The 13,032-nt window shown below is 34.6% G+C and overlaps 10 protein-coding genes across 10 annotated transcripts; 5 read left to right on the forward strand and 5 right to left on the reverse strand.

Moving 5' to 3' along the window:
• Nucleotides 1-28: 28 nt before the first annotated feature.
• DUN1 (serine/threonine protein kinase DUN1) lies at nt 29-1,536 on the reverse strand (the record flags this gene model as incomplete). The annotated part of the gene is made up of 2 exons (XM_019185377.1): nt 29-1,341; nt 1,503-1,536. The coding sequence occupies 2 exons, from the start codon at nt 1,534-1,536 to the stop codon at nt 29-31; spliced, it is 1,347 nt and encodes a 448-aa protein (XP_019041589.1).
• A 719-nt stretch (nt 1,537-2,255) lies between these two features.
• On the reverse strand, nt 2,256-3,034 carry CVM1 (Cvm1p; the record flags this gene model as incomplete). The annotated part of the gene is made up of 2 exons (XM_019186130.1): nt 2,256-2,274; nt 2,412-3,034. Coding segments are annotated over 2 exons (642 nt in total), but the record flags the coding sequence as incomplete, so codon positions are not given.
• Nucleotides 3,035-3,869: 835 nt separating this feature from the next.
• Nucleotides 3,870-4,695, forward strand: ATG16 (Atg16p; the record flags this gene model as incomplete). Its single annotated transcript, XM_019180371.1, has 3 exons — nt 3,870-3,963; nt 4,019-4,091; nt 4,143-4,695. 3 exons carry the CDS (start codon nt 3,870-3,872, stop codon nt 4,549-4,551), a joined length of 576 nt encoding a protein of 191 aa, XP_019041591.1. The 3' UTR covers nt 4,552-4,695.
• Nucleotides 4,696-4,986: 291 nt separating this feature from the next.
• ARO2 (bifunctional chorismate synthase/riboflavin reductase [NAD(P)H] ARO2) lies at nt 4,987-6,120 on the forward strand (the record flags this gene model as incomplete). The annotated part of the gene is made up of 1 exon (XM_019181169.1): nt 4,987-6,120. The coding sequence occupies one exon, from the start codon at nt 4,987-4,989 to the stop codon at nt 6,118-6,120; it is 1,134 nt and encodes a 377-aa protein (XP_019041592.1).
• Nucleotides 6,121-6,432: 312 nt separating this feature from the next.
• PEX11 (Pex11p) lies at nt 6,433-7,128 on the forward strand (the record flags this gene model as incomplete). Its single annotated transcript, XM_019181389.1, has 1 exon — nt 6,433-7,128. The coding sequence occupies one exon, from the start codon at nt 6,433-6,435 to the stop codon at nt 7,126-7,128; it is 696 nt and encodes a 231-aa protein (XP_019041593.1).
• A 367-nt stretch (nt 7,129-7,495) lies between these two features.
• On the forward strand, nt 7,496-9,022 carry SPT20 (Spt20p; the record flags this gene model as incomplete). The annotated part of the gene is made up of 2 exons (XM_019182994.1): nt 7,496-7,828; nt 7,883-9,022. The coding sequence occupies 2 exons, from the start codon at nt 7,496-7,498 to the stop codon at nt 9,020-9,022; spliced, it is 1,473 nt and encodes a 490-aa protein (XP_019041594.1).
• An 88-nt stretch (nt 9,023-9,110) lies between these two features.
• Nucleotides 9,111-9,611, reverse strand: DCP1 (Dcp1p; the record flags this gene model as incomplete). The annotated part of the gene is made up of 1 exon (XM_019182995.1): nt 9,111-9,611. One exon carries the CDS (start codon nt 9,609-9,611, stop codon nt 9,111-9,113), a length of 501 nt encoding a protein of 166 aa, XP_019041595.1.
• A 294-nt stretch (nt 9,612-9,905) lies between these two features.
• Nucleotides 9,906-10,580, reverse strand: WICANDRAFT_27451 (peroxiredoxin family protein; the record flags this gene model as incomplete). Its single annotated transcript, XM_019181374.1, has 3 exons — nt 9,906-10,106; nt 10,161-10,343; nt 10,398-10,580. The coding sequence occupies 3 exons, from the start codon at nt 10,578-10,580 to the stop codon at nt 9,906-9,908; spliced, it is 567 nt and encodes a 188-aa protein (XP_019041596.1).
• Nucleotides 10,581-10,767: 187 nt separating this feature from the next.
• Nucleotides 10,768-11,411, forward strand: PTH4 (Pth4p; the record flags this gene model as incomplete). The annotated part of the gene is made up of 4 exons (XM_019181309.1): nt 10,768-10,909; nt 10,964-11,049; nt 11,101-11,270; nt 11,327-11,411. The coding sequence occupies 4 exons, from the start codon at nt 10,768-10,770 to the stop codon at nt 11,409-11,411; spliced, it is 483 nt and encodes a 160-aa protein (XP_019041597.1).
• Nucleotides 11,412-11,679: 268 nt separating this feature from the next.
• On the reverse strand, nt 11,680-12,918 carry PAP2 (non-canonical poly(A) polymerase PAP2; the record flags this gene model as incomplete). The annotated part of the gene is made up of 1 exon (XM_019180864.1): nt 11,680-12,918. A coding segment is annotated over one exon (1,239 nt), but the record flags the coding sequence as incomplete, so codon positions are not given.
• Between the last annotated feature and the right edge of the window lie 114 nt (nt 12,919-13,032).

Genomic DNA, 13,032 nt, shown 5'->3' on the forward strand with positions numbered 1-13,032 from the left:
ATGCTTTAACTTAAACAATAGGGAGACTCTATGGGACACCTGGCCCTTCCATGCTCTGCATTTGGGAGAGCTCAGTGTAGGTCTTTGGCAAGGATGATCCTTTGATTGGTGATCTAGTGACAGTGTCCAATGGTGCTGAGCTATCATCATTGAACCATGGATGATCAATTGCCTGCTGTATATTGAGTCTTTGGTCAGGGTCCAGCACCAACAACTTTGTGATCAAATCCAAGGCCAAATCATCGATAGCGTCAAAATATGGACTATAGAACGCATATTTGGCTGAAATAATCTGTTCTCTCATATTTGGAGGACCCAATTCATCACTAAAAGGTGGGAATCCAACTAAACAAACATAAAGTAGCACACCAGCACTCCATAAATCAATATTCTTGGAATATTTTCTTGATGAGTTTAAAACTTCTGGCGCAACATATGCTGGAGTACCACATAAAGTATTTGTAAATTTCAATTCACCAATAAATTTTGCTAATCCAAAGTCTGCTATTTTCACTGAAACATCCAATTCATTCTCATCCCATGGTCCTGTTTGTTTCTGACTTGGTGAAGTTCTAGGAACAATGTTTAGTAATATATTCTCTGGCTTTATATCTCTATGAATGATATTTCTATTATGCAAATATAGTAAACCATTCAACAACTGTTTGAAAATAGCCTTTGTTTCATCTTGCCTCAAGTTTTGCTTCTTGACAATTCTTGTGAATAGCTCACCATCATTGACTTTTTCTAAAACAAGATATGTGGTGAATGAAAATTTGTTTATAGGTTCTGTATAGGTCCCAATCAATTTGACAATATTTTCATGTTTGATACTCATCAAAACTTCAAGCTCTTGATTGAATTGTTTTGAGCTCTTAGTATCATCAGCTCTTTGTGGTTTGAAAATCTTTACCGCAAATGAATCACCAGTCTCTTTTCTAATTGCCTCTTTAACAGTAGCATAATGCCCAGACCCTAATTGCCTACCAAGAACATACTCATCAAAGAATGATTTGGCAGGTTTGACATTAGAAGTTGTATCAACATTCTCTTTATCCTCATCAGATGATTCTTCATCTCTTTTATATCTGAAAACATAAGCACCACTTTTAGCAAAGTTCAACTTATCACCATTCTTCAAGATACAGTTCTTATTCTCAACCCTTGAACCATTCACAAATGTACCATTGGAACTATGATCAATCAAATTCAAAAAAAAATTTTGCAAAACATCATTCCAGATGGGTATTAATTCACAATGTCTTGTTGAAATATCAGATCCTCTTAAAACAATATCACTTGAACGACTTCTACCAACAACCACTGTTGATTTATTGGGCACTGATAAATGGAAAGAATCATGTAAACTATAGAGTGTCCCGATATGGTTTGCCACCGTTGTATGTGATTTCTTCAGTGGTTGGGCCTCTTCTTCTGAAAGATTTCTAACCTTTGAGACATGTTAGCTGGATCGTATACTTTATCAATGAGACTGAGAATACATACTCTCTTGTTAGAATTTGGAAGCACCGACATCTTAGTGGTTTAACACTTGGTTAAAAGAATGAATGTACCAAAAGTGTGATGGATCAATTACATTTTTTTTCTTCATACACCATGCTTTTTCGGTATAGTAAACAAACGCGAAAAAAACAGGTGAATCGCGCCGATCTCTTGTAAACATCAGATCGAGTAATGAACAACTACATAAACAATAATCTTTATCTATTCTATCATTATATCGTTAACGTAACAATGCACCGCAATAGTCATCTATCTTCAAAACTTCCAACATGTACTTCAACTCTTTCAGACTTTTAGATTGAGGATCCCATTGTTTGTAGGATTCTATAAACTTGACAATTCTCTTGTGAGAATCAATGTTTTTGATTTTTTTGAAATCATCAACAAATGCATGCAACGTCCAGATCAAGTTGTATTCATTGTCTAATATTGTATCATTAACCAAGTCCAATGTCATCTTTTTACCTTGGATCAAACTTGTGGTACTCAATGAGTTATTCACTGCATTTAAATAAAACCCTGCATTCAAATCTTCCAATATATTAGTTGATGATGCAAAATACTTGTTCAATTGGATCAGAAGCCTAGTTGAAGAATGTCCTAAATTATGAGAGATCAAAAGAATTTGAAATAAATGATTTTCAAAATCATTATCATAATTAGTTTTGGAAATGTATAATGAACGGTAAATATTTGGATGTTTCAAATGGATGGCCAATGATCCTGGGATGTTATTCAATGTTCCAATAACTGAAAGCTTAACGTTATACTGTTCAACTAGTGTTGCCAAAGTTTGATTGAAATCCGAACAATAATTAACACTGAGTGCTTCAGTTTCTTCAATATATGGTCCTGGAACGATACCATCAATACTCAACAATCCATGCTTTTTGGAATTATCAAACAGATTTCTACTAATCATGATTTCTAATAACTTTGCAGATAATGGAACAGAAGTACTATAACCAACGAAAAACACATGGTCTATCTTTTTGAATTGTTCTCTCCAATTGATCAGCAATTTGAATAAATCCTCTGAAGTGTTTTCAGTCAATTTAGAAGCCTCCAATGATACACTTTCTATTTGATAGTCGTAACTCGTCTCCTTATCAGTATACCAATCCTTGATTGATTGTACTGCTAAAGAACTCAACGTTTTGGAATTGACAACATTGGCCTTACTTCCTTTAGAGCCACCCATCACTGACACAACCAAAACATATCGTATCAATGGTTTATGAATCTTTCTCTTGATGTATAGGTGCTTTTCAGTAGGATAATTATAATATAATTCAGTTGCAATTCTAACTTTAGTCTTTGTTGTAATCTCTCTAAAACACTCCATGAAATCAGGCACGACACAACCTTCATTACCTTCAGGCTCTTGATACTGACCTGGGTATTTATTCAAATCAACAGGATTAGTTTCAGTTTTTGTATCCAAGACAGAGAGCTCACCATCTTTTCTATCATTGTAATGGTTTTGATACCAGCCCCAGATCGCGTCAGGACTTTGTATAGCCTTTTTAGCTTCTTTAACATTCTTCTTTAATTCTATGGAGCTGATCATATCATGTGTTAGATTTTCTTCACTAGGCTTCTGTCTTCCCCATACCCAACCAAACCATCCGTTATCTGAGGGTGTAGGTGTTGTCAATGTTGATGAATGTTCTGATTGATTGTCATTGGGTTGCTGATGGGATGTTGTGGGTAGTTGACTTGTAGGGAAGTTGAACGCTTCATGTGGGATATATGACCATGGGTTAAACCATTTAGACCATTCTTGTGGCTCTTGTTTATGTGGTGATTGTTGTTCATTTGGAATTTGTTTAGTGTTGTTGTCATTTATATGATTTTCATTACCATTGGGTAATGTAGCATCTTCAGGCCGTATAGAAGCTTCTTCTCTTGTAGATTCCCCAGTAATGGTATTAGGAGCCTGAAGTGGATCTATTGAAGACATTTTCCTATTTGTATGTTCAGCGGAACCTTGTATCTTTTTCCAATATTTCCAACCATTTGAAAGTTGATTAGATGCTCCTAAATCCTCTTTGGTGGGTTCTTTAAATGACGTTGATATAGTAGGCTTCTGTCCATCTGCTTCAGTATTAGCATTTATGGACACATTGGAGCTCATGTTTCTCCTTGGAAAGTGTCAAGTTTGTTGTTTTCAATTATCTCGTGGACTGTTTATCAACTTGCTTCAAATTCAAGAATGTGCTAAAAATTACAGAACGGGTTCGCGGAGGTCTTGCGTCAAAAAAGGAAACTGGAGCTGAACAAATTGAAGCTTTAAAATGTTATCATCAAGTTCAACTAACCGAACACGTGAAGACAATGATAATATGAGTGATGGAAATGAATGGAGAAACCAGCTTATGGAGTCTCTCGAGCTCAGGGATAAGATAGAAAAAGCCAACATCAATATGTTTACAAGTTGTGAGTATAAACGATCAAGAGAGCAAATGTACGATAATTACTAACATCTAGCTAGTTGAAACATTATATGATAGAGCTATGCAAGCTGAGGAAACGCTCGCTAAATTGGAAGCAACTGACGCTCAAGGGTAAGTTAATTGGCTGTGTTTTATGAGTTCATGATACTGATATGACTCTAGTGAATTACAATCATCTTTAGAACAAAACCAACAACTATCAATTGAATTAAAGAATTCACAAGATAATACCAGGGAATTAGAGACTCAACTACAGCAACAAAAGACCGAACGTTTGAAATCAGCAAAAGAGGTTACAATGTTGAACAGAGCTGTCACAAGATTAACAAATAAATTGAACAACCAGACAGAAGAATACCAACATAAGAATAAGTCGATTGAACTAATAAATGATGAGATACTATCATTATCAATTCAAAATAATTTGCTAACGGATAAGGTTGATAAATTAGAAAAGGAGAATGGTGATTTAGTTGAAAGATGGATTGAAAAAGTGAAAGCCGATGCCGATAAGATGAATGAGACTAACGCTTTCTTAGAAATGTATGGATCAAAGAATAGTGATCCTTGAGCATATCTGTGAATAAAATCTGGATGTGAATTTTGACACATGGTGCTACAAAACGTACTACAAAAAGTACTACAAAAAGTACTACAAAAAGTACTACAAAAAGTACTACACAACCACTAGACTAATGAATTAAGCAATTGATGAGCTATGATCTAATTGATGATTTGTTTTCACTCTTGTATTAAAATTACAATAGGCCTAAACATTCAAAACTTATAAATCTGTTACACTATAGAACTTGATGAGAAGTTTGTGACATTTGTATTTGAGTTCATGTGTCAATTTCTCGCCAGTGCAACAGATTATCGATTTTTTTTTTTTTTTTTCACCTACGAGCGTTGAAAAAAAAAGTGAGTCTTCTCGTCTCATCGATATATAAAATGTTCGAATCAGCACATTCCAACTTTAAAGAAAACTTCATAAAACTCATATACAATGTCTTCATTCGGTACATTGTTCAAAGTCACCACTTATGGTGAATCCCACTGTAAATCAGTCGGATGTATCGTTGATGGTGTTCCACCAGGTTTAGAATTAACAGAAGCTGATATTCAACCACAATTAACAAGAAGAAGACCAGGTCAATCAAAATTATCTACACCAAGAAATGAAAAAGATCGTGTCTTCATCCAATCAGGTACTGAATATGGTAAGACTTTAGGTACTTCTATTGGTATGTTGGTTGCTAATGAAGATCAAAGACCTCATGATTATAGTGAAACTGATTTATACCCAAGACCATCTCATGCTGATTTCACTTATTTAAGTAAATATGGTATCAAAGCTTCATCTGGTGGTGGTCGTTCAAGTGCTAGAGAAACAATCGGTAGAGTTGCAGCAGGTGCTATTGCTGAGAAATTTTTACAAAAAGCTAATAATGTTGAAATTGTTGCATTTGTATCACAAATTGGTGAAGTTAAAATGACCAGAGATGTTACTGATCCAAAATTTGTTGAATTATTGAATACTGTTACTAGAGAACAAGTTGATGATGCAGGTCCAGTTCGTTGTCCAGATCCAAGTGTAGCTCAAGCTATGGTTGAAGAGATTGAAAAATATAGAGATGCTAAAGATTCAATTGGTGGTGTTGTTACTTGTGTTATTCGTAATGCCCCAATAGGGTTGGGTGAACCAGTTTTCGATAAATTGGAAGCACAATTGGCTCATGCTATGTTGTCATTACCAGCTACTAAAGGTTTTGAAATTGGTTCAGGTTTTGAAGGTGTTCAAATTCCAGGTTCTAAACATAATGATCCATTTTATTTGGAGGAAGAAACTGGTAGATTTAGAACAAAGACTAATAATTCTGGTGGTATCCAAGGTGGTATTTCAAATGGTGAAAACATCTATTTTTCTGTCGCATTCAAATCAGCTGCAACTATTAGTAAAGAACAACCAACAGCTACTTATGAAGGTAAGAAGGGTGTTTTAGCTGCTAGAGGTAGACATGATCCAAGTGTTACACCAAGAGCCATTCCAATTGTTGAAGCCATGGCTGCGTTGGTTTTAGCTGACTCTTTGTTGGTTCAAAAATCCAGAGAGTATGCACACAACATTGTCAAGAACTAGGTAGAGAAAAGTAATGTATTATAGATTAGGATATGAATATGAATATTGTAGTTTATATGCCATTCCCATATTTACCCTTGCTCAGCGTAATCTGTGTCCCTGTCTCTTCCGGTTTGCTCCAGCCCAGAAATCCGTAATCGGACGGGGACTGCCTTTGGCTGGCCGATGGCTGAACGGTAAAACTTTTTGACTTTGACATCATGGGAAAAACCTGGGGTTTATGGAAAGTATATAAAAGAGCAATATACTCTCATAATTATTTGGTTCCATTCTTTACCGAATCAATCAATCAAATAAGAAATATATTCAAAAATGGTGGTGGATACTCTAGTTTATCATCCTACTCTCAAGAAGCTAATCAAATACTTGGACACTACCGCTGGTAGAGAAAAATCATTCCGTCTTGTTCAATACCTTGTTAGATTTCTATCCTATTATGCTGCTCAAAAAGGTGCATTGGATTTAGCCAAATTATTCAAAGCTTTACAAAATCAATCCACTTTTATTAGAAAAGGTTTAAGATTCTTGAAACCTTTAAATCATATTCAAGATGCTGCTAAAGCATTTGATAATAAATTATCAGATCCAATCATTAGAGCCACAGTTGTTTTGAAGAATTTAGCTTATGTTGGTTATTTATCATTAGATTCAGTTGCTTGGTTGAAATTATTGGGATTAGTTTCAAATAAATCATTTGCTAAAGCTCCAAAATATGCCAACTGGTTTTGGTTTATTGGGTTAGTTTCCGGTTTAACTAATGATTTGAGAAAGATTTCAATCACCACAAGTAAATTACAATCTTTGGATGAAAAAGATGCTGAGAAATCAAAAGCCATCGAATTGGAGAAATTCAAAGCTACAAAGAGATTAGTTTGGGATTCATTTGATTTCTTTATTGTTTTAAACAATTTGAAATTCCTCAATTACGACGAGGGATCCATCGGTTTGGCTGGTACCATTACATCACTCTTTGGTGTTCAAGACATCTGGAGCAATACAAAGATCTGAGCATTTATAATATAATATAGTATAGTATAATTTATAGTTGTTTTTATAGAGTCAATTCTCTTTTTAATATTTTAGTTATTGTAGCCGAGGACACTGAAAAGTGCGCACGAACCGATTTTTGTTGATTTTCTGGTTGAAGGTGAGAAAAAAACCATCAACAAAGAAGCGCACAGTGACAGGGCTAGAAAATACGTGGGAAACACATCCAAAATCAATTGGAAATTAGTTGATTAAACTGGAATTTGGTTACTAAGTCATTGGGAAATAACTACCAGCGCTGGAAGTTGGTGGATTATTTAATAAAGAGGCATTTTATAACCTTTAGAGAACGAATATTAATTGGTGTCACTCGCTACAATAAGAAGAAATGTCTGTGACTTCAGCTCAAGAAAAGGCTAAACGTACCTATAACGAAATGAAGGCTGGGATACCTGTCAATGGTATACCAGTGAATGGAACACGTCAACAATACCTTCAACAACAACAACAGCAACAGCATCGTCCATCACCTTTGGCCCAACAACAACGACAAGCTCAACTGAATGGTAATGCTCATGGATTGGCTGGTGTTAGAAGTCCTAATCAAAGAAGGGTTTATAATTTTGCTGAAACTTCTGAAGAGATTTTGAAGAAGTATGAAAATTTTGATCCAAGCTTAGAGTTTCACATACATGAAAACCATTATAGATTTGGGAATCAAGTGGGTATTAATTAGTAAAACCAGCTTTCAAACATACTAACAAAAACCTCACAGGATGGTATAATATCGAAAAATAGTCAACTTGTAAAAGATTTTTTAGAATATGTGGCAAGAGAAGAAATACCGCATGCTATTGTGGAAGTTTTAAGAGATGCTGGTATAAGATTTTATGAAGGTTGTATTATTTTAAAAGTTTATGATCATAGAAATACAATCGAGGTGGAGAGTATTAATGAAACTACTAAAAATAAAGAATTGAAAAAAGTTCCAAGATCTTTTAAAACATTATTGAAACCAACACAATTATCATTATTTTATGATTTATTATACCAAACAGATTCTGCATTACAAAGATTTAGTGATCATTTAGGTGTCAGTATGGAGGCTGAGATTTTATCACTGACTAAAAGAAAATTGGATTTATCTGTTCCATCAAACCCATATCATATACCTGAGCCTTTTAGACCACAATCTGAATATCCAAAAATTAATAAAGAAACTGGTGAAATTATTCATAATCATAGACTAGAATCAACTGATCCAGAATCAAAAGCTTTCAAACCTTATAAAGATCTCCATGATGATTTACCACAACAAAACTCTGAATATGAACAATTTATGTTGTTGATGAATGATAAGGCAAACCATGCACTAGGAGATTCAGGAAGTGATCCAAGTCAATTCACAAGATTAAGATTTGTTGAGCAATGGAGAATCAAGAAAGAAAAATTAAAACAACAATCAATGTCTGCTAATTTAACAAGTCGACAATTTAGTTCACAAAATGGGAATTTAACACCTGCCCAACAACACCAATTACAACAACAACAACGGTTAATGCAATTGCAACAACAAAGAATGCAAGGCATGAGTCCATTACAACAACAGCAACATTTATTAAACCAACAGAAAGCTATGGCTCAACAACAATTACAACAACAACAACAGCAGCAGCCACAACAAGCACCACAGCAGAATAAAGATGTTGATGAAGATGGTAAGAAAGTTAAAAAACCAAAGAAACCTACAAAGAAGGCAGCCGCCGCGGCGGCAGCAGCAGCAGCTACAGCTGGTAAAACCCTTCCAGGTTATTCTGGAAAGACTTTACCTGGCGGCGGTGAAGAACCACCAAAGAAGAAGAGAGGTTCTTATAAGAAAAAGAATAAAACTGATGCTAATACTAATAATAATTGAGAATACAAGGGTGTGGTATCTCGTTTAGGTTTTATTACAGGCGTACTAATGTTGATTTTTTTCTTTTGATTAACGTAGCATTTATTCTTCAGTCTCTATTAACAATAGCTTTAATCAAGCTATAAACACTTTCTCTATCTTTTTCCTCATGAACCCAAAATCCAAAAATATCACCTTCAACATTCTTAAGCATTATATATTCAGATTGATATTCAACTTTAACTTCACTTATGCCTAAATTTTTACTTTGATTTTTGGATAATAAACCAACACTAAAATTTTCAGGAGATGTACGATTTAATATTATTATACCATGATCATAAATATCATCCAAATCAACTTCATCTTCATTTTGCTTCCTAGAATAGATTGCCAACACACCACTATAATCTATTTTTTCCCATTCTTGAGTTTCACCAAATTTATACATTTGACAATGGGATGTATGGTATAATAAACGATCAATTTTTGGATCATATCGACCTATAACGTTGAATGTTAAAGTCTTTGTGTATAAGCTGAATTCATTGTCCAATATAGTTTCTGTGGCTGGAGGTGGTGTAGGGGTCGTGCTAGGTATTTCAGACATGTTTGTACTGGTGTGATTAATGGCTATGGCCTTCTAAAGGGTGTGGTGTTTGATGGTGTACTTGCAAATGCCTTGACTGATGTTGAGAGTTTGAGCGTATGTTGGAAAAAGTTGGGCTGGTGATTCGCGAAAGTCTAGAAAATTAAAGTTCCCCTGGGAAAAAATGCTAGTTTTAGGCGGAGAAGGTTTAGGCGGAGATCTGTCTAAAGTTTAGGCTGGGAAGTCTGTTGAGCTGGGCAGAGGCTACGAATCAGTTCAGTAAGGATCATCATCAATTCAATTGAAAGAACTAGTCTAAATTTGCTTCAAGATCTCTTCAGCCTTGGTGACATCTAATCCAAAGTTGTCAGGCTCAACGGTTTCAGACTTGACTTTACCGTCTTCCACAATCAAGACGAATCTCTTGTTTCTGACACCACCAAAGAATGGTGTGGCATCAATTGACAATTCAGTAGCTTTTGAGAAGTCAGCTGAAGGGTCAGCAATGAAACGAATCTATAGGCAATAATTAGTAACAATGTTCAAGATAGAATCTTCATGTATACTCACTCCACTGTCTTTGGCAAGCTCATCACCCCAAGCTTTAGTCACGAAGGAATCATTGACAGCAGTGACAAAGATCTTGTAGCCTTTATCAGTGAATTCTTTGATATGCTTAACGTAGCCTGGAACATGACTAGCTGAACAAGCTGGAGAGAAGGCACCTGGAACACCAACAATAATGCTTTTACCCTTTAAAATAGTTAGTACATTTTATCTATTTCACATTGATTCAATCACACTCACAGTTTTGGTCAATTGAGCCAAATCAACTTCATTACCTGGAGAACCTTCTCTCAAAGTTGAGACGGATGGAATAGAGTCACCAACTTGGATCAAAGAAGGAGCACAAGATCTAAAGCCACGGACAGCTTGGGCTCTTAATGGAGCAGCAGACCTGAACAAAGTGGAGCGAATTTGAGGTAACATGGTGATAATTGATAAAGCAGAATGTAATTCAGTCTATGAAATGGGTTCTTTGATGGTTTTTAAAAGGAGCAAACCATTTGAATTTTTTATACCCATTGGCCATACCTCCGATGATCAGTTGGAAAAGGTGGAAAATTTTTGTATGTGACAGAATTATTATAAACTTGATTAAAAGGAAACAAAGATCATGCTACTGTTCAAAAGGTTCAATTCCACTGCTGCTGCAAAGAAATGGCTTGTTGAATTGACACCTGCCAAAGTGCCCAAGAACGAGTTCAAGATCTCATTCAGTAGATCTTCAGGCCCTGGAGGTCAAAAAGTTAACAAGAGTATGTGTGATTGGTATAATGGGGTTTAAGGTGTAGCACTAACTGTATCAATAGCCAGTTCCAAAAGCACAATCCAATTGAACGATATAGATCTTGCTATATGGATTCCGAAAGAAGTTAAAGATCAATTGAAGGAAAATGTAAGTGACCTTGAACGGATTGTGTTACATTCAACTAACAGAATGGTCAAGAGATTTAGATATTTGACCAAGAATAATGGAATAGTGATACAAAATGATACTCAAAGATCAAGAGAATTAAACACTGATCTATGCTTTGAGAAATTAGTTTCAGAAATCAAAAATACTGTATATTTCGAAAGTGAAGCTAATCCTGAAGATGTAAAAAGATGGGAAAAGATGTAAGTGATATTTTATGGAACTTTGATACAGACATACTAACAACTTTTCAACATAGAAGGAAGAATACAAATGAAAAACGACTTAAAGAGAAACAAAAAGCATCACAAAAGAAACAACTACGCAAAAAAGATTTCTTTTGACTGTATATAGATCTAATGAATTTTATGTTAATGATTTCCCCTTCTGTAGCCAAAAATCTCTTCTTTCATCTTTACTTAAACTTGATGAAGATGTCTTCTTCTTTAAAGGTTGTTGTTGTTCCTCATCACTTGTTTCATCTTGTAAACCCATCAATTTATCAACATTTTGTTTTGGCTTATTCACAACAACTGGATTTGTAATAACTTCTTCATCTGAGGTAACATCTTGCTCAGAATAATAAACTTTTCCAGTAACAATACTTGCATTATCTTCATGTAATGCTTCATTAATCACCAAACTTCTTTCATCATTGAAATCTCTTTCTTTACCTCTATATCTAACAACATTACCCAAAATAGATTTCCCAATTCTTTGTTTATAAGTTGCACTTTCTAAATCATAACAACCATTGGTTAATAGCTCATAAGCACCTGCAAATGCCTTTTTAATATCTCTAATGTTAAAAGAACCTCTACTTATATTATTTTGAGGGTCTGATGGATCTTGAATAGCTAATGCAAAAGATGATCTTCCTTGTAAATCAGGATAATACTTCTTATTCAAATAACAAACATTATCAGGCTCAACACAAATTGCAACATTATCATAACCAAAATTCTTACCATAAAGTTCAAAAAATTCAATTAATAAAACACCTAAATTTTCATAAGGCGATATATTCCCCGTGGATAATCTTGGATGTAATTGTAAAAAAGAATAAACAAGGCAAATGATTGAATAACCACCTAATCCACCAACATGAACATTATTCAATTTTCTTGCAGATAAAAACTGTTTAACAATTAAAACAATTTCACGAAGTCCCGGTGTTTCAACTAACCAAGACCGTATAGTTCTTGCTGCATCAATACCATTAGTTCTTTCAAATGAAACATCAATATGAATATTTGAATGGTATTCAGTGAATTTAATAATTGGGACTTTTGCCTTTGCAATAACTTCAACATTTGTAGCTAATCTCTCTTTTTTCAAATATGAAGATAATGAGTATAATGAATTTCTTGAATCATAACCTTTATGATCTGAAACGATAACCATATCAATATCTGAACCTGGTAGATATAAATCTGTTGCATATGATCCAAAAACATGAACTTCACAATCTGGCCAGAATTTCGTTATTGATTCTCTTAGTCTTCTCACTGTGAAATTTCTTAATTCAATTTCTTCTTTGGAGGGGGAGATGTATGCAATGAAATCTTTTATCTCTAGCGTTAGCCAATCCGCTATCTCTTTCTGTGTTGAATGATCATGGTTTTTAATCCATGGAACATCGTTTTTAACAACTTTGGAGTTCAGATTTATATCTGTTTCATTTTCATCCATAGAGTATGCATCTTCTTCATTATCTAATTGTCCCTCATCTTCATCATCATCTGAATCTGAAAAATTCAATGAAATGAAATCATTATTATCATCTAGGTCATTACCTGTTTTGGCTTTCTCAGGCTCAACAGATCTTTCATTAGTGATTTGTATACTTGATGTATCTTTTGCACTATCTGCATCATCCACGAGTATTATATCATCTCTATCTCCATTCTCTCTATCCTCGTCATCACTATAGTCATCCACCAATACGACATCATGTTGGGATCT

The sequence above is a fragment of the Wickerhamomyces anomalus genome (genome assembly GCF_001661255.1).
Source record: "Wickerhamomyces anomalus NRRL Y-366-8 unplaced genomic scaffold WICANscaffold_1, whole genome shotgun sequence".
NCBI lineage: Eukaryota > Fungi > Ascomycota > Saccharomycetes > Phaffomycetales > Wickerhamomycetaceae > Hansenula > Hansenula anomala.